This window comes from Aythya marila (genome assembly GCF_965140915.1).
Source record: "Aythya marila genome assembly, chromosome: 21".
NCBI classification, from domain to species: Eukaryota; Metazoa; Chordata; class Aves; order Anseriformes; family Anatidae; genus Aythya; species Aythya marila.
The window spans coordinates 5,460,914-5,487,833 of NC_139062.1; the positions used below are offsets into that span (position 1 = coordinate 5,460,914).

The following is a 26,920-nucleotide window of genomic DNA, read 5'->3' on the forward strand; positions in this document are numbered from 1 at the left end:
TAAATATTTGATTAAATAAATTAAATGGGGAGCTGGGGTTGACTTCTTCTCACAGGTAACCAGTGATAGGATTAGAAGGTACGGCCTCAAATTGTACCAGGAGATGTTTAGGTTGGAAATTAGGAGAAATTTCTTCACAGAAAGAGTAGTCGGGCATTTGAACTATCATGCTATTTGAACCTGGGGGTTGCCCAGGGAGGTGGTGGAGGCGCCATCCCTGAGGGTGTTTGAGGAAAGGTTGGATGTGGTGCTTGGGGACATGGTTTAGTGGGTGACAATGGTGTTAGGGGGATGATTGGACCAGATGACCTTGGAGGTCTTTTCCAACTGTAATGATTCTGTGATTGCTGCTTATTGGTCACTTGACGGTCTTTATGATATTAAAAACAAGACCGAGGAAAAACTGCTTTCTACAATCAATAAACCAGGCAGTTGTACGCAGTGCGATGCTTCCTCCTTCACGTGCGCGTTACGATGCTCACGAGGCACCGACCCTGCTGCTGACAGGACTCCGGCGCCCGCCTCACGGGCGGCGCTGCCCCCCGGCCTCATGCCCGGGCCCGCCCTGCAGGCGGCGCAGACCAGAGTGTGCCGGGCCCGCCTCAGAGAGGCGGAGGCAACGCAGCGCTCGCCAAGGTGCCCGCCCAGTTTCTCCCCCCGCTGCCCGGCCGGACACCACCGGCTGGCTCGCAACCCGCAGCCCCCCCCGGCAGCCTCGTGGAGGTGTCGGCGACCGAGAGCCGAGGTGAGTGCCGGGGGCGGGGGGATGGCGGCCCCGGGCCCCAGCCGTCGGCTCCTCCTGCGTCAGCCCGCTCGGCGCTGGCTGCATGGCCCAGGCCCGGCGCGGGGGGGCTCCTCCCTGCCTCACGCCCCTCTCCGGGCTCCGCCCCGAGGGCCGCGGGGGGCGGCCGCAGCCCCTCGGCTGCGGGGCCGGGGAGCCTGAGGCGGGGGTGCGCGGTCGCTTGCCGGGGCTCCGTGAGGCGCCTCGGGGCCCGCGGCCGGGCCCTGGCGGTGTCGGGCCCCGACCGTGTCCGCTCCCCCCTTCCCGCGTGCCCCCGGCCTCTCGCTGCTCCCTCAGGGCTCGGCTGGCCGCCTTTGGGCAAGGTGACCTTTCGCTTCGTCTCTGCCCCACGTTGGCGTGCCAACAGGTCTCCTCTTGCCTTTCTCCTCCTCCCTACGGTGTATTTGTGTGTATGGAGGGAGAAAGTGTCTTGAAGGCTCACCCCCACCTTCTTTTTTTTTTTTTTTCTTGGTGAAGCCAAGGGGTAATCAAAATGTCAACCACCCCCCCCCCCCATTGCACTGACCAGGCAACACCACGCCAGCTTTCCTTCCTTGACTTAAACTGCCCCTTGCTCATGGACTCAGACTTCACGGCCTGTGTTGTGACGTTTGTGTTGCAAAAAAATACACACTTATCCAGAAAAAAGTAAGCCAGCTTTTAGTCAGGTCCTGCTTTGGGTTTAGATTCTCATCCTGATAAACGCTTGCCGTTTCTTTTTTAACCTGTATGTGAAGGAAATAAAAATGCTGTAAAAGGAGATATTTCATTTTTTCTTACCACTGGCATAGCAGCAGACTAGAAAATTATCAAATATACATGCCTTAAAACACTTGGAATATATGGAAATAGTTATTAATGTTCCACAAGAAGTTTGGATTGAGGAGGTGACTTTATTTGCTGTTCTTACGATGACTTCAGGCATGGATTAGTTCATGCTCTGGATGTTTTCAGTCATGGGGATGCAAACCTGTTACGTGTTTCTGAAAGACACGTCAAGATCTTCCCTCTGATTTGGCTCCTAACAGTCTGTAGATCCCTTTTTTGTTTATTTTTTTTTGAAGGGTAATGTGACAAGGCTTAATGTATTTGATTTTACTTGAGCTTCGGTTTTCTAGTCAGGTTTATAAGAATAAAAGGCTATGCAAGGTGGTGACCCCACATGTGTGAATGCTAAATATTATATGGAACTTCAAAACTTTTGGTTTTGAAAAAAATATTCAGAAATATTACAGAGACAAAAATAGTGTATGTGCTTGACATGAAATATGCCTCATTCGAATGCAATTTGACCTGTGTTAGTTCTATTTGTATCTCATTCTGCATGACTGTATAGTTTCACTTTTCAGCCCTTAGAAAATCCCCTTTCATTATTTGCTCAATTATGGTATTGTCTTTAGCTGTACTAGCTAAACATATTCACTGATTTTATTTTTTTGTTACAGAAGTGACATATTCACTGATTTTATTTTATTTGTTACAGAAGTGGAGAATCAAATGTATAGATGCCTTGAATCAAGCAAACCTCATTATAGGAAAGCCCTGAGTTTCAATATAATTTTTTTAATGTAGCTCTTGAAGTTGTCATTTTCTTCTTGTTATCAGACATAACTTTAAGGTAAATAAGTCTGACTTGCCTGGTACTGGCACAGGCTGCCCAGAGAAGCTGTGGATGCCCCATTGCTGGAAGTCCTCAAGGCCAGGTGGGATGGGGCATTGGGCAGCCTGGGCTGTCAGGAGGTGTCCCTACCCATGGCATGGGGTTGGAACCAGGTGATCTTTAAGGTCCCTTCCAACCCAAACCATTCTATGATCTTGCTTTTCTGCTCTGCAGAACTCAGTCTCTTATAAAGTGGTATAAACAGGTTTGTGGGGTTGAGAGACATTTCTAAATAGTGAACTGCGACAATACACTCACAGCATTCTGACCAGAAGATAAAGCATGCCTGCTTTTTTCTGCCTGTGTTAAAGCATACTTGGGCTTGTTCTTGAAGAAGCTAGTAGTTTTCTGATTCATTGGTTAAAAACTTGTTCAAGGGGCTTAGGGGGTTTAATGGTCTGATTTCTGCAATCATTTCTATTTCAACTCGTGGTAGAGTATGAAGGGAGATGTTGACATGTATAACCAGCGTTGCTTTTCTAATACAGCTTTTGTGCCCCTTGATGCAGTACTCCATGCTATGGTTTGAAAACCTTTTAGAGTAATTGTTGATAAACTATTAATATGATTTATATCTGATTATGTCCCACGCATACACTGTTCCCCCCAAAAATGGTTTGGCCGGGGTGAGTTGTTTCACAGATCAGAATTCTACAAAAGTACAGTTGAAGGCTCCTGGTTGTAATGTGATTCGGATGCCAAATTGACTTCTTTCTGCTCAGCTAAAAGTGCATCCTTCCACTACTTGCAAAGATATCCTTTGTGTGATTTTGTAGGGCTGGTGCGTAGCTGTTTTTTTTCTAAAATCGTGTTCATTGTTGAAGATTAATGGTGAATGTTTTCTTTCCTGCTGAACTTGACATAAACGTTAAGTGGCACCTCTCTTTTAGGAATGTAATTGTTCATCACAACTGAAAAGGAGTGAAAGCAATATAAATGTTTCAGAAATGCGTTGGGTACTTCTTTGCAATATTGGTAATGACTTTATTCAGCATAAGCAAAATCTGTAATTCAAACAAGTTTGGAGAAAAAGCGTGTGCTCTCACATAGCATTGTGCATGGGATACAAATGCACTTAGCTCTAGTTATCCTAAGTTTCCTGCGAGGTTAGAAAGTCCTTCACCAGAGCACTTACAGGGTGTGGGGAGGGAGGATGATGCATGCTGTTCTACTTAGGGAATTTTCAGCATGTTTTTAATTCAGAAAGCTTAGTGTTTTGGGTTTCTAGAATGGATGTTGCAGATGTTTGGGCCCACAGAGGCAGATGTGAGGTGTTCCTGATGGCTGCAGAGTCTCTGCACCATAGGTATTTGTTCCTTCTTTCAATATCCAGTCTTTTCCCAGTATGTTATTCTAGCCTAGGAGTAGTAATCTATAATTAGGTCTTCTAGTAGAATAATTTATAAGTGCTGACTCCAGAAAGTTTTGTGAAGAAGCATGATAAATGGAGAGGGAATAATAAATAGTGTCAGTATGATCAGTCCTTATATAAGGCAAGGAACACTCTCCTTCTTTCCCCAGTTTGAAAACTGACAGATGTGGCATAAAATCAATTAGAGAGTGGCGCATGCAGAAGGACACCTGTTACTGTCATCTAGACTTCCAAAACCAGAATGCTGGCAACTTGAAGAAAATACTGGGAGTGGAAGTCAAGGAAGCCAGTGCAAAACTGCTGCAGCTCAGAGCGGAATTTTAGTCTTCCGTTTTTGAAAAGCGGATTGTTAATTGGCCTAGTTGATAATTGTCACTAAATGCGGTGTTTTGATTGGACATAGGTTGGAAAGATGAATTTAATTTGACAATGGGAGTAATCTGTAATCAGCAAAGCTTTGTGTGAAGCTCTGTGATTTGGCACTTAAAGGGTATGGCAAAAGCATGACATCTACCTTTTAAAAATTGCTTTAATATTTTTACTGCTTTTTAGATTGAATACAGTATCTCGGGTTTGCTGAGACTATATTTCAGACACTCATTTTCTTCGTGTTTTTTCTTTCAGGGTGAAACTGCAAGTATGGAACAGAGATCCAGAAAATGACAGAAAAATGTTAGTTGCCCTCTTCTAGGACACAGTCATGTTGGAAGGATTAGTAGCCTGGGTCCTCAACACCTATTTGGGCAAATATGTCAACAACCTGAATACAGACCAACTTTCAGTTGCTCTTCTGAAAGGTGAGGTTTTGGGGTATTTTCTGTAATGTTTTTATTCTGTGATTTAGAAAAAAATTTTTTTTTTTAATGGAAGATGGAATAGAAACAATCACTTATATAAATGCTAAACACAATATTAAATGCTTCTAATATAACGTTTTTTTTGCTGGCACTTTACATCAATGCCAAATTCTCTTGTTCCTATTTATGTTCCTTTTAATCATCACAGTTAAACTAATTTATATGAGACTCTCAACTGCATGCTAAGCATATCTTATCAGCTTGTTTAGTTTACATAATGTTTGTGTGTCATTCTTCTGAATACTGTTCAATAACTTCCCTGTAGAGGGACTGCAGCAGGAAGTGCCCTGTAGTCTTTACCTCTTACATTTTGGTGCAAGTCATTACGCCCTTTTAATCAAGACCTTTGTGGAAAAGGTGGCATAAGGATATCTTGTGCTTCTATACATCAGTGGTTTCTAATTTACATTTGCTGCTATTATCTGCTATTTTATAATATTTCAAAGCTTTTGTTTGTGTGCTTTTGGTAATACTCAGAAAATACTTGAAGTGTCCTGTTTGGAAAGACAAAGGATAGAAGCTTTCTCCTTGATAGCAGTAAAGTTCAGAGCTAAGTCCTTGAAGAAGATTGCTTCTAGATCACCTCATCAAATGTGATCAAATAGTTTGAGTATGTGGCACTGGAAAATTAATGAGCATGCTAAATGTTCATTAGAGCTGTTTCAGAAGGTGGTGTGGTAGGTTGACTGTTCTCATGAAATCCTAATTTTTTCTTCTCTGAAAGTTGCTGCTAGTTATTTTAAACTTATAATGTTCAAGTTGGCATTCTTCAACATTTTTGCTCAACAGACTTGTCTGTTCTATGTGCTTTCATTAGGTGCTGTTGAACTGGAAAACTTACCACTAAAGAAAGATGCCTTGAAGGAACTGGAATTACCATTTGAAGTAAAAGCAGGTATGTATTTTGCCTGTGTGTGCAAGACAAATATTTATAAACAGGAAATATTGCATATATTAGAAGTTTTACCTGTGAGTCAGTAGCTTGAACAAGTGAAATAACCTGATGTTTGGGTAGTTTTTAGTTTGTTTGTTGTTTTTAGTTTGTTTGTTTCTTACACAACTTTTCCTTTGAAGTTTTCAAGGGGTAGTAAAAGTATGTTTACACAAGAATCTGATAGCATCTCTGTTTTGTATTTCTAGGTTTCATTGGCAAAATAACACTACAGATACCATTTTATCGCCCACATGTGGATCCATGGGTGATATCTGTCTCAAAACTGCACTTAATTGGTGCACCAGAAAAGAAGGAAGATTTTGATGAGGAAAGGGAGAAGTTGCAAGAAAGAGAACATAAGAAAGCTCTTCTTCTGGCACTTGAAGAAAAATGGAAAGTGAGTTGCACTTGTATTTCATAGTAAAGAAACTGCTTTGGTAAATGGATTGCATTTTAAGTCTCCTAACAAGCATATGCCTTCTGAGAATAAATGCATAGGAAACCAAGTTAGAATTTGATACGTATACGCTAACACAGTGCAGTTTCCAATCTCTGCCCCCCAACAAGCATTGATGATACTGAAATCTGTTTTTATTCTCTCTCTTGTTCAGTAATTTCAGTATAATACGTTTACTGTTTCCTGATCAATTGTTACACTGGTGGTTAATGCTTATCTCTATTTTCTTTTTCAGAAAGAACGACAACAGAAGGGGGAATCCTACTGGTACTCAGTTACAGCATCTGTAGTCACCAGAATTGTAGAAAACATTGAAGTAAGTCTTTATGTTGTAGAGCTTTTCCCATTTGCTAAAAAATCACCTGTGCCCACTGTGCTTCACATTGTGTAGTCCCCAGAGAAGAAATATGTAAATGAATGATAGATGTTTGCCAGAGAACAGTCCCCTTTGATTGAATCTTCATAACTTCAATCTCAAACTAGTCCTGATAGGGACTTATGGGAAGAAATAACCTCTCACCCTACCAAGGGGAAAACAGCAACTCTCAAGTTTTTAAATTTATTCTTCTTCTACTATTAATAAAAATCTGGCATGTCTCCACTAAATTTCAAAATGACTCAAAAATATGACTGCTAGGCTTTGTACCTTTTTGTCTTTGGAATTCCTTATGTAGTTAATGACATTTTAGGGTTTAGATGATGTTGTAGTTTATTAATCTATATTGTGTTTGCAAAATAAAACTATTTAGCAACATATACATTACTAAGCATTTGTATAATGTATTATATAAAAATAACCTGCAACTTTCTACAGATTAATTGCTAAAGTTTGTCTACTAGTCTCCATGAAAGGACTATTCCTTTCTCTTCCTTGTGCAGATAGACTGACTATATCATTTGATTGCTTTTCAATTCACTAGAGGCAATTTAGAAGCAAGATAGCTCAGACCAATTGCTTTTCCTGGTGTCTGAGAAGGATGTATTTGCTCATGGTGAGAGTATCTATACTTACCACAGTCCTGGACTTCACATTCACTGCAAAACCACCATAACTCAGTGCTCTCTAAGGGTTTACCAATGTAAAATTACTTCAGGTCGTGTCCTGCTGCTAGTTTGTAGATTTAGCCTATGTTGAAGATTCTGGTATGTGAAACATACCTGAATCTTTGTTTGGCAATTACACATTTGTCTCAAAAATGGAGAATAATGGTAAGATAGCAAAATAAAGTACACTCTTCTGTGAAAATGGCTAATTGTTTTGGGGGAGAAGAGCAGGGAGCGGTGTATTTGAGGAGAAGATAGAACCAGAGGGTACTAAACCAGAAGTGAGGAACAGCACTTTGAGGTCCAAATGAGTACCAGAAATTTGCTGGAGGATAGCAGAAATGAGATATTAAATGGTTTCAGTATTAATAAATAGTACTGCTGTGCACTCTGATGTAAATAGTTGTCTCTAGTAATTTCTTCTTTTCCTGTCTAGTTAAAAATTCAGGATGTCCATCTGAGGTTTGAAGATGGTGTCACAAATCCTTCCCAGCCTTTTGCATTTGGCATATGCATCAAAAATGTATCAATGCAAAATGCAGTATTTGAACCAGTAAGTATAACTGTTCTGTACAGGAGCTTACGACAGCTAAGATGTGATGCTGTACTTTATGGGTGCTACTAAATATTTAGTAAAAAGTGTAGCTTTTTATAGCAATAACCAGAAGATTATTAAATAGATTGTGGGCATTTTCCATTGTATATCGAGTGTGTAGAGCTAAAAACTACATGGTGTGTGGTGTATGAGTTTGTCTTCATTCAATTTTTCTACTTCAGGTGGAGAAACTGATGCGGAAAAAGCAGTTAGATGTTGCTGACTTCAGTGTTTACTGGGATACCGATTGCACTTTATTGGGTGACCTACCTCCTGGACAGCTGCAGGTATGAGAGAGAGATTTTTTTGCTTATTTTATTTCCAATAGTTTCCTTCCTATATTGTAGACGTAACTGACATAAAAGTCCAATAAATTCTAAGAGTAGCAAGAGTTTATGGCTTCATGCTGTCATGGCAGGATATGTGGGTAACCCAAAAAAGGTTGTGCTGTGACATACCGTATGTTTAATCTTTAAAAAGAGAACACATTGAAGAGGTTTTGTAAATGGACTGATATATTAATGGAGTGTATCCTAATGTATCAAACCAATATATCCTAATAAATATTTTATCCTCCCTTCATGTAGAAAAAATGTTCTTGTAACCCACAGGAAGCAATGGATAAAAGTATGGAAAGCCGTGATCATAATTACATCATGGAACCTGTATGCACTTCTGCTCTTCTGAAGAGAAATTGTTCTAAGGAGCCTTTAAGGTCTCGCCATACTCCGCGGCTTGAATGTGACATTCAGCTTGAGACGATACCCTTGAAGCTTTCACAGGTAAACACTGATAATCTTTGTTTAACTCCCAGTTTCTGAGACGGAGACTGCTGAGAAGCAGAGTAAATGAGGCCATCGTGAGCTCTGTGCTGTTATCTATCTATGTTAGGCTGCATTAGCTGTCTGAACTAGTTAGGCTTCAAGATTGCTTGGGTATCTGTGTGCTCTGTTGCACCCTACTTTGTGGTCAGATTCTAACAAAATGACTGATTAAAGGAGGTATTCTTTCATTTTTTGGTTATGTAATTTGACTTTGTCTGCAAAGTCAAATTGGTAGTTTGAGGTAGAGTGTATCTTTCCCATCTCACCTACTGCATATGTTGTTCATACATCAGTGCTCCTGAAGATTCTGCTGGTAAAATCCAGTCTTGAGTTTGCATCTCTAAGCAAAGAGTTGTTGCTTCAAACAGTGAAATACCTGCAGGGTTGTTGCAAGTTCTTCACCTCACTGGTTGCAAAATTTGTAGCATTTGTAACAGCTTAAATACCCATAGAATAAAATTAAAACTTTATTAAAGCTTTCGGTTTAGAGGCAACTGAAAGGAATATACTAAAGAAGTTGTTTGGTTTAAAATCAAGCATTCCAAATTATTTAATTATTTTACTGCAGCCTATTACTGCAAAAAAAAAACATTTTTGTTTACTGTAATAATAAGGATGCATGTGTTTTTGTCATTGTTTTTGTTTAATTTTTTTTTAGTCTGTAGAATGTACAAAGCAGCTAAAAGTTGCTTGCTAGTCTTGACCTGGAAGGTTTAGTGCTGTGTGTTTGTAAACAAGGAAGCCTGTAAGTTGTATCTCACGCATTAACCCTTAGCTACTGGAGGAAGATAGGCGATGCTAGGGAACCAAATTATGATAAACATCAGTCTTAATTCTGAAGCCATGTGCAGATCATTGATGCAGATAAGCTAAGCTAAGCTTGTGGTTGTTTCACCCTCTCTGCCTTTGATTTGGAAAGCACTCTAATATTGCCTAACTGATTTGTCTACTCTTCAACTAAAAGATGCAGTATCAGCAGATCATGGGATTTTTGAAGGAACTGGCTAGAAAGGAACGACAGCTTAAATTCAGGAAGTGGAGACCAAAGGTTACAGTAACAGAGCAGTAAGTATTATCTATGGATGTCTTGTTGAATTAGTGTGATTTTAAAAATGTTCTAGGGAGAATTGAATGAAGACAAATAGGAGATAGTAGTCATGCTAAGTTTTCATGTCTTATTTCCCTACCTCATAAATCAGTTTTAAATATTGAGACATAATCCAAGCTTAAAATTATTCTTACTTAAGTCTTTCGGTCCTTCTCTCACAGTTTCCAGGAACTGAAATTAAATTGGAGGTTCTTCTCCAATGTAGACAGTGTGGTATTCTGGAAAGAATGTTCATGGAAAAGGCTCCTATAAAATGTTTCATATTACTTTTAATAAGAAGAAAGATGGTATAATTTCAGACTGCAGGTCAATATAGCTCAACATTGTGGCTTTAATGACTGTGCTTGATGTATAACAGATATACTAAATCCCATTAAAGTAGTGGGGATGTTGCAAAGCACTGCTTAATACTACACAATTTGTAGAATTAGCCAATACGTGCTGTCTCTAATAATGATGCCTTTTCTGATCAGTTGCTCTCTGTTTTCTCTCTGGAACTTTCATTAGTTTGACATATATTTGTTTTTTGGAAATACTGGTAATCTAGAAATTTTAAAATATTTCAGCTGCCGAGAGTGGTGGATCTTTGCTTTGAATGCTAATCTTTCGGAGATCAGAGAGCAGAGGCGACGTTCTACCTGGGAGTTTGCATTGCATCGAGCCCGAGATGCGGTATCTTACACTGATATGTATTATAGCAAGTTGAAGGGGGAACCATTGTCTACTGCAGAGGAGGTATTTAGATTTAAGATTTTACAATGTCAATTAATTATCTTCTATTTGTTCTATTTTGTCTTAACAAATTTAAAATTTGTTTGACTTCAGAAACATCTTTAATTTTACTGCAGGTCATTTTCATTGAACAGGCTGTATTTTGACTACAACTGAGTTCTTAATGCTTGAATCCTGGGGTTGTGGGAGGTGTGTGAATGACCGGATTCTTGTATTTTTGTTTTGCTATGCAAAAACTTTTTTGAACTGTAACTGGTTTTCACCAAAAATAGCATTAGCTCTCATAGAATGCGTATGTCAGTCGAGCTTTTTTAACTCTCATTCTGTATATACTCAAAATGTATTTAAATATCAGAAGCGTTTTCACATTATGCATGTGGTGAGGTAGGTAATGGAGGAAAAATGGTGGCTAGTTGTTCAGGGGTGCTTTCCTTTGATTTAATTTTTTAAACTTTTTTCCAATTGATGTTAGGATGAAGAAATTCAGAGGGAAAATGACCCTACTAATCAACCCATGTTCTACTTTAGGAGGAAGAATCCCTGTGAAATTATAATTAACTGCCTTATATCTCTAGGTGCACCGGGACTTGAAGCAGTTTAGGGCACCATGTACCTCATGTTTCTTAATTACATGTGCAGTCCTACTGAAAGCTTAGGTTGTATGTAATCCTTGCTCGCATTATTTAGATGTGAACTGTAGGGGTAGCTCAAAGTACTGGAAACTTTTATAGTAGTTTTTTTGCTCTTGCCTATGCTCATCTTCCTGTTAAATCAGGTTACTTTCCATGATTTATATCTTGTGCTGCAAACCTTGCTCCTGATGCATGACAGAAGGATATAGTTGAGCAAAGACTTCTTACCATTAAAAATGTTAATTAAAATAGTGTATTTTACAATCCAAATAAAGGTATTTGAAGCAGCAGAGAATGTCAGTATTATGGCTGCCTGTATGGTTTTATTTTCATATGCTTAAGCTCTTGGATCCTGACATTAGTGCCATGTTAGTTTTTCCATGAATCTCAAATATAGTGCAGAGAGATTTGTCATGTTTGTGAGCAAGATACTATTTCCTTTTAGAGTATTTACTTAACCTTTTTTTGTCTTTTCAGGCAGAAATGTGTCGTATTGAGGATGAGCAAACTTATGAAGAGTTGAAGATACTATGTGAGGTAGTTCATGATAAATTTCATGACCTAGCTGAGGTGAGAGACATTTTTTGTACAGAGTAATATTTGCAATCTTTAAGTGAATTATTCTGAGGGGGTGTTTTCTGTTCTGCTAGAGTGTTAGCATGTATTTGTTTTGATTTTTGAAGCGTGGTATCAATACTAAAATAGCAAACAGTGCTTGGTTCCTCAAGTTTTACTTCTATGTCACTTGAATGGTGAGCTTATGCCTCACTATACAATGGTCTTCCTCAGTAGTATTCTTTCCAGAATTACCAGGGCAAGTACGTTTCATCTTAGAGAGTGTAGCAATTGCTCTGGAAGACAAATGCCTCCATTACAAGTGTCCTCCTGCTCATCTTCTCCTTCCCCCCAGCTTTTATTGCTGAGCATGGTGTCCCATAATATGGAATAACCCTTCAGTCAGTCTAGGTCGGCTGTCCTGGCTATGTCCTGTCCCAGCCACTTGCACACCTGCAGCCTAGTGGCCTTCACAGAGACGGGGGTTGGAGAGCCAGCCTTGATGCTGTGCCAGCACTGCTCAGCAGTAGTCAAAACATCAGTGCACTATCAACACCATTCTAGCAAATGTGTATCAGCAGCAAATGCAGTATCAACCTCATTCTAGCAAAAAAAAATGTAGTGCAAAGCACAGCACTGTATGGGCTGCTGTGGGGAAAGTCAACTCCATCCCAGCCAGACCCAGTGCGGTGTTTCTAAACTAAGACTTGGATAATTTCATCTGACTTCATATAGGAACATGCAGCAATTAAATGGTGGTATGTTTGTTGTTTCTTAGCCCATATAGGAGAGCATCTGCAGAGTATCCATTGTAAATATCACTGTTGGCATACTGCATTTAAGAGCGCCAAGTAAATAGTAGATGGAATCATATTGTTACTCTGATGTTTTCGTGTGCTCGTGATATTCTCCCACTTACAAGCAGTGATGTATGTGTCTTCAATGTTCAAACACAGAGTGTTAAAGAGCCGTTGCCTGATTCTCCTGGAGTTTCTCCAACAGCAGAATCTGCACATGGCAGTAGCAGTGGAATGCTGCAGTACCTTCAGTCTTGGTTTCCTGGTTGGGGAGGCTGGTATGGATATGCTCAGCAAACATGTGAAGGTGAAACTTTTGAAGGACTGTTGCCAGAACAACAGGAACAGTGGAATCCGGAAGACTTACTAGGTATGACAGCGTGTGGTTTTCTGTTTCATCTTATTGCTGCTAACACTTTCATAGTTAAATACCTGATAAAGATGAACAGAAAAAACTTCTCAGTTCTTTACTGTTCAAAGATTATGTGTGTCAGCTGATGCACCTAGGCAGCAGAGCCTGTCTAAAGCTTAATTACCTGTTAAAAAATTCAGTCCCTGGTGTGTTTGCTTATTTCTGGAGGGGGATATGGGATATGTTTGCTTCTAAATATTTTAGGTGCTTATGGCAAAGAGCTTTGGGACTACTTTCCGTTCAGATGGGTGGAGGTAATGCAGTGTTCTGTGAATGTGTACAGCAGTAACAGTACCATGTTGTTGGGGTTGTCTTAATTGGGGATTTATTGTACCATAATTGAAATAGAGAGTTCTACTGAATATTCAGTTTTGTTAAGGAAGTCGGTGTATCTGCTTTGTTTTTTTGTATTTGTTTTTTAATTCAGAGAAACCCTTCTGTTCTTCAGTCGTATTCCAGGAACTTGATTTATATAACATAACTGATGTTTTTGTTTTTTGTTACTTTTTTTTTTTTAAATTAGGAGCAGATGATTTTTTTGATCCTGCTGCAGATGCCTCTAGCATGAATACATTTACAAAAAGAGATCATGTTTTTGCTAAATTAAATCTACAGTTGCAAGGTGGCTCTTTTACTCTGTTGCACAAGAAGAAGAAAGTGGTGCATGTTGAGGAGTGTGCTTTTATGCAGCTGGAGTTTTCAGGTATAAAGTCAATTTCTGTTTGTTCTTTCTCAGCAAAGATGAGCTTTATCTACCTCCAGACCTTCCTCTGAGTCTTGCTTTTAATCCTTTAAATTACTATACTGAAACAAACATACTGAAACATCCATACATTATAAATAAAACCTATGCTGTGTGTATTCATAAAACAAAATAAAAACATTTTATGTGTTTATATTTCAGGTGTAAAGATCTTAGCAGAATCCCTTCCTCGACGAAATTCTTCCCTTCTAAAAGTTCAGCTTGGTGGTCTTTTTCTGAGGGATTTGGCAACAGAAGGGACCATATTTCCTGTTCTTGTTTTCCCTAATCCTGTAGGTGAAAAAAACTCTCTATGAGTTACTGTGTAGGATGCGTAAGTGTGTATGAAAACAGTTATATTCCAAAATTCAACACAGATGTTTCCCTTGATTTGTGTCTTATCCCTGAAAGAAATGAGTTTTGAAGAAAAATCTCCACTTCTTGAACTTTTACTCTCCCTTTCCAAGGATTATTCATAGAACTCTTAATTGTTTGCTTTGTATGCTTGCAACTCCAACATTACAGTTATATGTGTTGGCAAGAAGATAATTTGTTGAAAAAGATTTCATTCTGGAACAATCAGCATTGCTGCTTAATCAGTAATTGGTGTTTTTCATAAAGCTCTTTGGTCCAAGTAAGAGTTTATTTTACCTGCTTACTGTTACACTATCAGCAGAAATACAGATGTTATTTTTCATAATGAAGTGCTAAAGAGATTTTAAGTATCTCTTCTAAGCAAACAAAGCTTTATTGCACTTATGTGTTTTTTTACTTTGTAATTTGTAGAGAACTGACTGAAATTGGCACTTCAACCTTTGTCTGTCTACTGCATAGGTAGATCACGTTTGCTTTCTCATATAGTCATACTTCCTTCTCATTTGATTTCATCAAAGAGAAATACACATAAAATAGTCTCAAGCAATACATATGATTCACTTAAAGTGACCAGAAGACTGATAAAGACTTCTGTGTGTTTATCAAGTGACTTGGTTTATATTTGTCTAACAATTGTTTTTCTTTTAAATTCTTATAAGCAAAAAGAGGTTGGCTGCGTATCTTCCTTTGGACTACAGAATTTATCTTCAGAAATGACTAATCAGAACATTGGTAAAGACTTCATTTTATGTTTGATCAAAGCAAACATATGAGGTTATTCCTACAAACTAGAAATTTCAAAACTCAGTGTCTAAAGTTTGATCCTTGTATTTGTGCAAATACTTGTTGCAAATAGTTTAAAAAAACATAATAGAAGCTTTGTTAAGGTATACAAGTGCATGCATATTGTTTGACTTTTGAGAAAGTGAGTAAATATATATTCAAGATAATGTGAGTTGCACTTGCTCTTTGTCTTGGCTTAAAAGAAAAGAAAAAATAGGCTAGGAGTTCAGCTGTAGGACCACTGTCCTGAAAATGTTTGTGTATACAAGCATGTTGAATTTTGTTGATTATAGAAGTTGATCTTACTGCTCGCTTTTCAGTTAATGAAGAATTTTCAGGCAGGCACTACTTGTAGTAATTAGTGATTATGTTCTTCATAGGGTTTTTTTTGTTTGTTTGTTTGTTTTTTGTAGTTTGGGGTAGTTATGTACTTTGGGGTTGTTATTTTTTGCTTTTTTTCTGTTTGTTTGTTTGTTTTTTGTGTGTATGCTTTTTTTCCCAAGTGTTTTTTGTAACTTGCTTTTTATTTAGTTGCAGATCCTGATGCTCCAGTGTTTGAGATGCTTTATGAAAGAAATCCAATCCACAGCAATTTTGAGAGGCGCCTGGAAGTCAGTACCAGACCTCTAAATATTATTTACAACCCACAAGCCATTAAGAAAGTAGCTGACTTCTTCTACAAGGGAAGGGTTCATACCTCAGGTTAACCTTTAATGTTTTTTGATGTGGGGTTTCTTTTGGTTTTCTGTCTTTTCTTAATGTTGATTTTTTTTTTTAATTAAAAGTGATTTTTTTAAATCTTTAGAAATGTAAAGTAGTAGAAAAGTAATCTCCATTTTAAATTCAAATTGAGGAATGCTCTGATACTTCACTGAATGATTTTCTTGTTTAGTTGAATAAGAGATTTTGCTTGGGCAGATGCCTGTAACTTTTACATTAAAATTGCAAGTTGCTACTATACTTCATGATGAGTATTCATGCTGCCTAAATTAAAAAGCCCAAATTAGGAGGAATCTTTCTGTAAGCTCTCTGGACAAGGATCTAGAGAACTGGTTATTCCAGAGGACTGTTGGAAACGAGAGTATTTCCTATGGTAATGGTACAGGAAAAATTCTTGTTGTATCTCTCCTGTTGATTAAATTAAGTATGACCTTTGTTAAAGCTGTTTGAGGTATCATGTGTTTTAGATGTGGAACAAACAGCTTCCATAAGCTTCTATGGACAGCAAGGTTTAGGAGTCCAGTAACATCGTAAAGTAACTGCTTTTGCAGTTTCAGTTGTTAACATTTGGTTTCTGGGAAGATAAGGGGTGAGAATAAGGAACATTAAGACATTCTTAATACACCAGTTAATATATCTGAAGGAAAAAAAGAGTTTAAGTACTTACCTTTTCTGTCGACTCAAAGTAGTTGACTCTATTTTTTTTCTGATTCAATAACAAATGAATAAAACTATACCTAATCCTGTTTTATATCTCTTGTACAGGTTTTGGGTACCAGTCTGAGTTAGAGGCAAAAGTGGCTGAAGCTGCCAGAAGACAGTACAACAAGCTGAAAATGCAGACAAAAGCTGAAATCAGACAAACTATCGATCGATTACTAGTAGGAGACTTCATTGTAAGTTTTTGACCCCAAGTGGTTACATAGGGTTTCTTAATGAATGTTTTAGCACTTCAAGTTCTATAGAGAAGGTTTTTTTAGTTTGTGTGGTGTTCTTTTTGAGAAAGTGTGAAGTTTTACACGTGGTAGTGTATTGATAGGCATCTTGGCCTTAAAGGTAGCAATGAAACGTTTCTATAGATAAGCCTAGAAAAAGGCTTGTGTGTTTGAAAGCTCATTTACTTTTATATGTGTAGTTGTTGGTCAAATAAAAACATATTACTTCCACATATGATGTGGAAGTTTCTGTAAAAGCTTAGGAAAGTTGTTTAAGCTCTCCTGGAAATCTTTTATCTGTAACTTTTTTTTTCCATTTTGCTGTGAAGCAGTCCATTTTTGTGGTGTAGGCCTGTTGTGATTAATGGCAGGGCAGTATATTTCTGTTCTGGACCCTGTTACTGAGATAATTTCATGGCAGCTTCTTGGCTTCAGTGTGTGTTGGAGGTCTGTTAGGTCAAACTTAATTTTGTGTGTCACTTACTTAAGGATTATGTTCTAAAATCAAGATTTTTTGTGCCTTTATTTTTTACTCATCCTTAAAATTAAAGCAGCAGTTTTCAGGTAACATAACTATATGTATCACTGTCATTTATCCATAGGCTGATGCAAGAGAATTTTGTTGAGGGTTGTTTTCAGTGAAATGAAAGATAATTGTTCTCAACTAATAGTTTGATGTTTGATAAAACACAGTCTAGTGCACATTGTGTTTATGGATAGCCTTGACAATTCCATGGAAAATGAGAGATGTCTTCTCTAAGCTATGGAGGTAGGTTCACTCTCCCCAGCTGAGAGATGGGGTGTTCAGTTCAACTATCTTGGCATGGGACTCTTCACCTTCTGAAAGTGTCTCTTCGTTGAATGTAATGCAAGTCTGAACAGCTATTTTGAACAAGCTACCAAACATGTCTGAAGTTTTGCGAAAGTTAGCTCTTCAGCTGGAAAAAGTGCCGAACTAGAGTGATTTGTTTTGTTTTTGTTTGTTTTGTTTTTGCTTTGATTATACTAAGGGAAGCTATTTCTTGTGGACCCTTATTTCTTTTTTCTTAACTTTCAGGAAAACAGCAAAAGCTGGACAGTGTGCCTTGATATTTCTGCCCCTCAGGTGATCTTTCCTGATGATTTCAAATTTGTGGATCCAGTGTTAGTCGTTATAGATCTGGGAAGAATATTACTTACCAATTCTCAAGGTATGGTCTAGAATTATTTGAGCAAAGAAAACAAGGGTATTCTTTGGGGTGGAGGGTGAGGACTGTAAAATTGCCTTTTAAATGAAATGATCTGTAGTGGTATCTTACACCTCTTGAAGGCTGTGCGGAGGTAGGAAACTAGTATGTCAGGCACTTTAAATAGATGAGATTTTGGCTTAGAGGGATACAAAATGTAGTTGTAGAATGCCTTTTTTTGGGACAGTTCTCTCAGGGAAAGTATGCTTAGAATAAGCCCTCCAACTCTGGAGTCATATGGGTCTCTGTTTTTAGCAGATGTGTCTATAGCTAGCCTAAAAAAAACTGAAAGGAAAATTGATTTTACTTTACTTATATCAAAAGTTAAACTCATTGCTTCATAAACAAATTATTACTTCTTTCCTGTTACACTAGGAAAACAACAAATGAAAGTTAAAAAGAAATTACAGTGGAACTTGTAAATGAAATCAGACCTATTTAAAATCTAGCTGAACTTTGTGGTCTGTGAGAATATGTTACAAATTTTGAAAGAGATACCTATGTGGTGTTCATTTAATTTTTAAAAAAGTATGGCTGCAAGGTGAACAGTTTTGTAGTGCAGTTGAAAGTCAAGGTGCAGAGTTTTATTTTTGTATCTTCTATCTTAGGTCAAACTAGAAAAAGAACACAGATGGTTTACACAAGGTAGATTTGGATTTCCCCGTGAAACTGAGGCATTAGCCTGTTAAGCTTAGTTAAAAAAAAAGTGAAAGAAAATTTGGGGAGTGGGGTTTCCCATCATTAAGTAATGATGGGAAATACCTAAGGAGGGGGGAAGAATACCTTTGGTTACTTAATTTTTTTAATTATTAATCCACAGAAGAATCTAAAAGGAATGCAGATACTTTTTCATCAGAATTCAATGAACTAAGTGATGAAGAATATAAAACACCTCTTGCAACTCCTCCCAACACTCCACCGCCAGAATCCAGCACCAACAGCGGTATCAAAATGTCTGAATTTACTGGTGTAGAAATAAGCGAAGAGCAACTACAAGCACACTTAATGAGTAAAAAAATGTATGAGAGATACACGCTTTCATTTATGGACCTTCAGATCATGGTGGGCCGAGTGAAAGACAACTGGAAGCATGTTCAAGATAGTGACGTGGGTCCAACACATGTGGTAGAAAAATTCAATGTTCATCTGCAATTGGAACGCAGATTGATATACACATCTGACCCAAAATACCCAGGAGCTGTGTTGTCTGGCAGTCTACCAGACTTGAAAATTCATATCAATGAAGACAAAATATCAGCTCTGAAGAACTGGTGTACACAGCTGAGTGCATCCGAAGCTAAGTCTTCAGATGGCCTACATTTAGGAAAAGACAAGATTTTTTCAGAGGTAGACCAGCTTGGCAGTTTGCATGATTCTGTAATGAATCTAACACAGAGTGTTGTAATGCTAGAGCAACATACCAGGGAAGTTCTTGTTGAATCTCAGCTGCTTTTGGCTGAATTCAAAGTAAACTGTATGCAGTTGGGTGTTGAAAGTAATGGACGATATATCTCTGTACTCAAGGTTTTTGGCACCAATGCACATTTTGTGAAAAGGCCTTACGATGCAGAAGTGTCCCTGACTGTTCATGGCCTGTTACTTGTTGATACTATGCAAACATATGGAACAGATTTTGATCTCCTGATGGCTTCTCATAAGAATCTGAGTTTTGATGTGCCAACAGGGAGTCTTAGAGACAGCAGGGCTCAGTCACCAGTTTCTGGACCACGTGATGCACATCCCGTTGATGCAGCCAGTCTGACAGAGAGATGCACTGCTGCATCAAACACTTCATCTGGTAACAATGGGAAAGATCAAGAGTCCCTGATAAAATTTGAGTATCAGTTTGTGAGTGCAGAATGCCCATCGATGAATTTGGATAGCAGTCTGCAGGTAATCTCTGTACAGGTGAACAACCTGGATATCATCCTTAATCCAGAGACAATTGTTGAACTCATTGGTTTTCTCCAGAAATCTTTCCCAAAGGAGAAAGAAGACTCTAGTCCTCAGCCTTTAATGGTGGATTTGGAAAAAGACTGGAGGGAGCAGGAAACCTTTCAGTCTACTTACGTGCAGAATACAGAGGTAGCAGTTGATATTCACTGGCTGAATATACTCCTCCTCAGGACAGTTGGCATGACAAATGGAGAAAAATATGGCAGAAAAATTGCAACAGCCAGTATTGGTGGCACCAAAGTCAATGTTTCCATGTGTAATAAATTTGATGTGAATGGCTCTCTTGGATGTCTTCACCTTATGGATTTAACACAAGACAGCGTTAAGAACCAGTATGTTGTCAGCATAGGGAATACAGGAAGGTATGAGAATCTCATTGGTGATGTAGATTACCTTCAATCATCGTTCTTTAGACTTGATGATGGAAGCAGCCTTCCAGATGCTTTAAGTTTCACTTTGACAGAAAAATCAAAGGAGGAATGCTCTCTCAACCTCAAAATGGCCTCCTTACACTACAACCACTCCGCTAAATTTCTGAAAGAACTAACTTTGTCAATGGATGAATTGGAGGAGAATTTCCGCAGCATGCTTAAAAGTGCAGCTTCCAAAGTTACTACGGTCTTGGCAACTAAAACTGCTGAATACAGTGAAATGGTTTCTTTGTTTGATACAGCACCAAGATCAAGAGATGTTGCCAGCTTAGAAGATAATGATGGCTATGCATTTGGATCTCCACCTCTCAAAAGTGAAACTATTAAGCTTATATTAAATGTAAACATTGAATCACCAATTGTCTCGATACCTCGAAAGCCTGGTAGCCATGAACTGCTTGTAGGCCATCTAGGACAAATATGTATTCAGAATTTTGTACCAGGAGAAGATGAGTCTACAAGTGATAGACTGCAAGTTGAAATTAAAGATATTAAAATGTATTCTTTAAATAGCAGTCAGCATATGAGCAAGAAGGAGTCTACAAGTGAGATACCTCATGGGCTACATTCTTCAGGTCCTGCCAGTGTTAATAGCCAGGAAGAATCCCATTTTACTCGTCATGACTTCTTTGAATCATTAAATAAAGGCCATGGTATGTTAATTGGAGGACTCTTAATTATTTTGATGTAACAGATAGCACTAAAAATGGGTGTTGACCGTAGGTCTGATTATGTATTCTCTCACCCTTCCCCCAGAAACGTCTTGCTCAATTTTAATTACAGTGGACAAATTCTTTTATTTGTATCCATTTTTATTCTCTTACTCAAGAACTGAGTAATGCCTTTCATGCAGAAATTTTACAAAACATAGCCAGATCTACTTATTTTAGCATTGCTAAGAAATTCTAGTTAATAGCTCCTATATGGGCTGTACAGCAGGGATAACACAGGATAATCAGTTCACGTATTATAACATTGATTTCATTTCACTTTCTCTTAACAGCTTTCCACATTCTGAATAACACCACCATCCAGTTTAAATTGGAGAAGATACCTCTAGGGAGGGATTTGGATGTAACATTCCCCCTGAGCAATGAAGACTTTGGAATATCAAGCATTATGAAGATTGAAGGAAAATTTGTGAACTCTCTTCAGGTATAGTAACCTAGTAGTTCTATTAAAAATACAAATATATTTCCCTCCATAGAAGCTAATTATTTTTCAAGCAAATATTTTCAGATTTAACATATTGGTAGTTTAGGAATTGGATCCTTGCATATGTGGTTAGAAGCCACAGAAGTCTTATGGGCCACCAAGATGATCAAAGGGCTAGAGCACCTCTCCTATGAGAAGAGGATGAGAGAGTTGGTGGGACTGTTGCGCTTGGAGAAGAGGAGGCTCAGAGGGATCTTTTCAATGTCTCTAAATACCTGAAGGGAGAGTGCCAAGGGGACTAAGCCAGGTTCTTTTTAGTGGTGCACAGTGCCAGGACAAGAGGCAGTGGGCACAAGCTGGAACACAAGAGGTTCCATCCAAACATCAGGAAGCGTATCTGTGTTGTGCAGGTGGTGGAGCACTGGCACAGGTTGCCCAGAGAAGTTGTGGAGTCTCCTTCCTTGGAGATCTTCAGAAGCTGCTTGGACATGGTTCTGGACAACCTGCTGTGTAGGTGACCCTGCTTCAGCAGTAGGGTTGGACCAGATGACCTCCAGAGGCCCCTTCCAATTTCAGCCATTTCATGGTTTTGTGAAGTCACAATTAACAATGACCAAAATTTAATCCTGTTTTGGGGTATTTTGGACATCTTTCTAAATAAGTCTAGCTTTTAGTTACCCTGAACGTGTATCACAGAAAGAAAATCAAGTGTGTCACTCTCCACATCCCAGCATCAGATGTGTGTGTTTGTGGTTGTTGTAGAAATTAAGAATTAAAATGTTTTTATTCTGAAAAATACCTCTGCAAGGGCAGAGATTTTTAAACAGAGGAAACAAAAACTAATGAGATAAACAATGGTGGCTAAGTGGAGTGTTTCTTACATATGTCAATGTATAATATCAGCATGGTAATTTAAGGCTAGTTTGTATGGTGATTTATTTTTAATCAACTCCATGGATGCTTTTTACTTAGGAACACATCCTTTTCTAGGAGCCTATCCTGTACGTTTCTAGAGTGTGTAATCTTACAGAATTAAAACAGGAGAATTGTTTTATTTCGGCTTTGCATTGTACCTTGTTCTGGATTATTTTTCACTTGTGAACAAACTTAACATTTGCCTAGTTTGAAATACCACAGCTTTTCTGCTTGAGAGTTTTAAAATATGTTGTGATATAGAGTGCTCATGTGGTAATTGTGGGTTGTTTTGTATGTTTTTTCTACATTATAGGTCGTGTTAGCAAAACATGTATATGAACAAGTCCTGCAAACTCTGGATAATTTAATTTACAATGAAGACTTGAACAAATTTCCGACTGCTAGTGTATCTTCAACTTGTCAGACTTCTCCTTCAACATCAGTTCATAGTACAGGCACAGAATTTTCAAGTGAATGGAAGGATAATGGCTTATTCAGCCATTCTAGTTTTTCTTCTGTTCCAAACAAGTCATTGGCTATCAGGGAAACAAAATCTTTTACTCAGATTCAAGCAAACTTCCACATCTCAGAGCTCCAGGTTCAGTTAAGTGGTGATCTTACACTTGGTGCACAAGGTCTTGTCAGCCTTAAATTTCAAGATTTTGATGTTGAGTTTGCTAAAGATCATCCTCAGACTTTGTCTGTTCAGATTGCCTTGCGTTCTCTACTCATGGAAGATCTTCTGGAAAAAAAAACAGACTCCATGTATAAGAATCTCATGGTGTCTCGTGGAGCACCCAAACCATCCAGTTTAGCACACAAGGAGTATCTTTCACAGTCTTGTCCCTCAGTATCCAATGTTGAATATCCAGATATGCCACGTTCCCTACCGTCCCATATGGAGGAAGCGACTAATGTCTTTCAGCTATACCAAAGACCTGTTTGTGCCTCACGTAAGAAGCAGAAAGAAGATACTGATTCCGAGTATCCTCTGACTCCACCTCCTTCTCCAACAGCAGATAGATCCAAGTTGCCTTGTGGAAAAAGTCACTTTGATGATTCATTGGTTCATATCAATATATTTCTGGTGGATAGGAAACATCCTGAATTTTCTTCTCGCTATAACAAAATTAACCGTAGCATAGACGTTGATTTTAATTGTCTTGATGTCTTAATAACTTTGCAAACCTGGGTGGTGATACTGGATTTCTTTGGGATTGGATCCACTGCTGATAATCATGCTATGAAGCTACAGCCTGAAGATACTCAGCAGACAACTAAATCAGAAGTAAATACCTCATCAGCTTCTCAAGCCCAAGAGCCTATAAACACTAAACTGGATCTGAAGGTATATTTGAGATGCAAATAGTAATTGGATTGTCTATGATAAGTTTCCATATACCAGAAGTTTTAAGATGACATTTAAATCACATTAGCGTTTTATAGTGAAGAATGCACATCAAACAGCACATTTAGAATGTATATTTATGCAGGGTTTGTTTGTTTTTAAAAGGGGGGTGGGGGCAGGAGTTACAGAAAAGCAAAAGGTTTGCAAATTGATTGGCTCCGTTGCCCTGTCACCCTCCTTAGATGTGTATATGTCTCATCAAGGGAGGCTGAAGTAGAATGCTCCATGTTTATTGTCCTTATGGAGCCCTCATGAGTGGAGTTTGAGACTCTCACCTATCCCAAGTCAACTCTAGGCATAAGAGTCTTGTAAAAGTGTAAATCTCATGGAAGGTGATTCTTATTTCCCTGGGATAACAAAGGGTATGGCCTAAATGTCTGTGATCTCTGAAATGGTGTGGTTGGTTCAATATTGAAGACCTGATGTGCTGAATTGGAACTCTTCTTCTAGGTGCTTAGGGGTTTACTTAAAAATATGCATAGGTACATATGCATACTCTTATAAATGTGTATGTGTATATACCTGCATGTGCTTAGACTTACTTTTTTAAATTAACTCTACAAATGTATACATGTATACATGTGTATATGTGTGTATATATAGAGTCTTTCTCCAGAGGTCCTGCAGTCTGAGTTACAAATGGCAAATCTTGCAAGAGGACGAAGGTAACAGTGCTAGAACAATCATTCTAAGATGTTTGGGAGACTTTAATATGTAAGCAAGAATGTAAAAAGACTGCTTTTATCTACTGTCTCCCAATCAAATCGTCCTTGTTTGCCAGTTATAAGTTATAATGTAATTGTCTTGAAAAAAACTAACAAGATACTCCACTTATGAGGTTATATTGTTGAATACCAACCTATTCCTTTTTGTTTTACCAGGTCCATTCTTTATCTTTAGTACTGAATAAGACAACTAGCGAGCTTGCTAAAGCCAGTGTGTCAAAACTTGCAGCTCACTTGGAGGTAATTGGTGAGTAGATTGGTGGTCTGACATGATATGCTGTTTAAAATAAAAGGTATGCATTGGAGTTGCAATTTTAAGTGCTTTTATTTTTTCTGCTCATTGCTTTGGGTTTTTGTGTGTGTCTGTGTGTGTTTATTTCATAGGGAAGATGCTGTTTTCTTCCCAATGCTGCTTCTTCTCCATCAGGATATTTCAGTATCGATTTTAAATTCTGCATTCCCTCCAGTTGCCAAACCTTTAATCGTTTTAGTTGAAATTGGCTAGAAAATTTTCTATTTCATTTTCACAGAGCAGAATAAAAGTATATATTACTGTTTTCTAGGAAAAAAGAATTCTGTTTAAATTTGGGGTTTTAATAAATTTCATGTTTGAGGAGACTGTCTGACTTTTGTTTTGCAGATGGAGATTTAGCCCTGCAAGGAAGTATTGGAAGTCTGTCCTTAAGTGATCTTACAACACATGGAGAATTTTACAGAGAGCGTTTCACTACAAGTGGTGAAGAAGCACTCATTTTTCAAATCTATAAGTATGCATTTAAACCTCTTGTTTCTGAGTATTAACTCTCTCTCTCTATATATATATACACCCCAAAGCAAGCAAGCAAACAACAACAGAAAAAATTCCACAACTTTGAGGTTTGCATAATGCTGCTTTGGGAACTTGCAGTGTAAACAAGACTTAGAACATTTCCAGTCATAAACACGTGAAATATTTTTAACTTTTCTCTGCTGAATGTAAATGGCTTATCAGAGAGAAAAAAAAAAGTTTGTTCTTCTAAAGCTGTTCTTGAATGTATTTAGGTGGTAGTTTTTCCTAGATAGAATAGTTGTTTTTTCTAGAAGTTGGAAGAAGTTTTCAGTTGATGATAGATATTCCATTGCTTCTTAATTGGTTTTGAAGTTAAGGGTTTTCTTTTTCATAGTGCACTCCTGAAGTTAGGCTTTTTGTAAAGCAATAGTTCTTATCCTGTGATGTTTCATGGTTATCCACTCCCTTCTCCACCCACCAGAATTATTCAGATTCAAAATTAGCAGTGGAACATTATACGATTCATCTCAAATATAATAGCACACTGATTTAGAGTTGAATCTGTTTTTATTATCATGGAAGATCTGCATACAATCATGCAATAGAGTACTTATTTTAAGTCACTTTTCTGATGTATAAAATAACCGAAGATATATCTATTAGATGTTGAGGTTGGAGGTACATTTTAAATTTCTGTTCACCTATTTAAAATTCAGCAGTGCTTAAACATAAGTAATTTAAAAGTAATTAATATAAAATACAAATAATTTCACATTTGTAGTTGAAATTGTTTTAATTATATACTATGAACATCAGTTCAATCCTATGTATTATTATTTTGAACATAAATAATGAATAGCTCTATTTGTAAAATGTCTGTTAAGGTAGACAGCTAAATTTTATTTTTGACCTCTCTCACAGATACGGGCGGCCAGACCCGTTGCTGCAGAGGGAGTGTGATATTCGTGTCACTCTACGAATGGCATCTGTTCAGTATGTGCATACCCAGCGCTTCCAGGCAGAGGTGGTATCTTTCATCCAACATTTTACTCAGCTTCAGGATGTTCTGGGGCGGCAAAGAGCAGCAGTTGAAGGACAAACAGTATGTTTATTTATTTTTGTTCTTTCCTATCGTACTTCTGAAAGTTGAAATGTAGCTTAGAATTTGTCCTAACTCATTTGTCATGAGTTAGGAGTTTAGGAGGAAGTTCTTCACTGAGAGGGTGTTGAGGCACTGGAACAGGTTGCCCAGAGAGATTGCAGATGCCCCTGAAAGTGTTCAAGACCAGGTTAAATGAGGTCCTGGGCAACCTGATCTAGTGGGTGGTTTCCTTGCCTCTGGCAGGGAGTTTGAAACTAGATGATCTTTAAGGTCCCTTCCAATCTGAGCCGTTCTATGATTCTAAGTGAGCTTTTTTTGTCATAATCATGACAGTCATGATTTTGTACAAAACTTTGTGGCAGTAATTAATATAGTTAATACGATAGCCTTATTTAAAAAGCCACTTCTCATAATTGGAGCAGACAGTATTTGTGTATATTAAAGTGCATCACTTAGGAAGTTTGATTTGGAAACATCTGTTCTAAAAGATTATTTTTTTCCTTTTTGTAAATATTTTCTTAAGTAGTTTTAAGTAGTAAAAGTAAAAGTAGTTTTAAGTACATTTAAGTAGTAGTATCTATCATGCCTCTGTTCGATGGGGACAATATATTTTACTCTTGATTTCTGCACCGGTTGCAAAGGTTTTTGCTGTTTACATCAGTCCTTTTTGAGCTAGCCTTTGTTCTCTGCTGAAAATGAGTTTAAGAGTTCCTTTTTATAAATTTTTACATAAAATGTTGTCACAAAATTTTGTCTTAATTTTGTGAATTGAAGAATAGTGATCCTGAATTCAGTGCTAATTGCCTACTGCCTGTAAAATAGTTTTTTTTGTGATTATTGATCCTAAATGTATTTTTAAGAGTGTAAAAATGTCAGAAAGCCCTAACAAGAATCTCTGTCCTATGAAAAATAGAATTC

At 38.0% G+C, this 26,920-nt stretch overlaps 1 protein-coding gene across 3 annotated transcripts in view; it reads left to right on the forward strand.

The window, feature by feature from the left end:
• Positions 1-620: 620 nt before the first annotated feature.
• VPS13D (vacuolar protein sorting 13 homolog D) overlaps positions 621-26,920 on the forward strand; it is a 103,746-nt gene continuing 77,446 nt past the window's right edge. For all 3 annotated transcript variants that reach the window (XM_082777161.1, XM_082777162.1, XM_082777163.1), the window contains exons 1-24: positions 621-745; positions 4,438-4,610; positions 5,488-5,565; positions 5,811-6,001; positions 6,297-6,377; positions 7,542-7,658; positions 7,883-7,987; positions 8,312-8,482; positions 9,489-9,589; positions 10,199-10,367; positions 11,474-11,566; positions 12,508-12,718; positions 13,284-13,463; positions 13,665-13,795; positions 14,537-14,609; positions 15,192-15,362; positions 16,146-16,276; positions 17,373-17,505; positions 18,362-20,581; positions 20,932-21,083; positions 22,312-23,346; positions 24,288-24,378; positions 24,772-24,898; positions 25,822-26,002. In XM_082777161.1, coding sequence (XP_082633287.1) covers positions 4,514-4,610; positions 5,488-5,565; positions 5,811-6,001; positions 6,297-6,377; positions 7,542-7,658; positions 7,883-7,987; positions 8,312-8,482; positions 9,489-9,589; positions 10,199-10,367; positions 11,474-11,566; positions 12,508-12,718; positions 13,284-13,463; positions 13,665-13,795; positions 14,537-14,609; positions 15,192-15,362; positions 16,146-16,276; positions 17,373-17,505; positions 18,362-20,581; positions 20,932-21,083; positions 22,312-23,346; positions 24,288-24,378; positions 24,772-24,898; positions 25,822-26,002 — 6,039 coding nt within the window. In that variant the 5' untranslated portion in view covers positions 621-745; positions 4,438-4,513. The remainder of the gene's footprint in view (positions 746-4,437; positions 4,611-5,487; positions 5,566-5,810; positions 6,002-6,296; positions 6,378-7,541; positions 7,659-7,882; positions 7,988-8,311; positions 8,483-9,488; positions 9,590-10,198; positions 10,368-11,473; positions 11,567-12,507; positions 12,719-13,283; positions 13,464-13,664; positions 13,796-14,536; positions 14,610-15,191; positions 15,363-16,145; positions 16,277-17,372; positions 17,506-18,361; positions 20,582-20,931; positions 21,084-22,311; positions 23,347-24,287; positions 24,379-24,771; positions 24,899-25,821; positions 26,003-26,920) is intronic.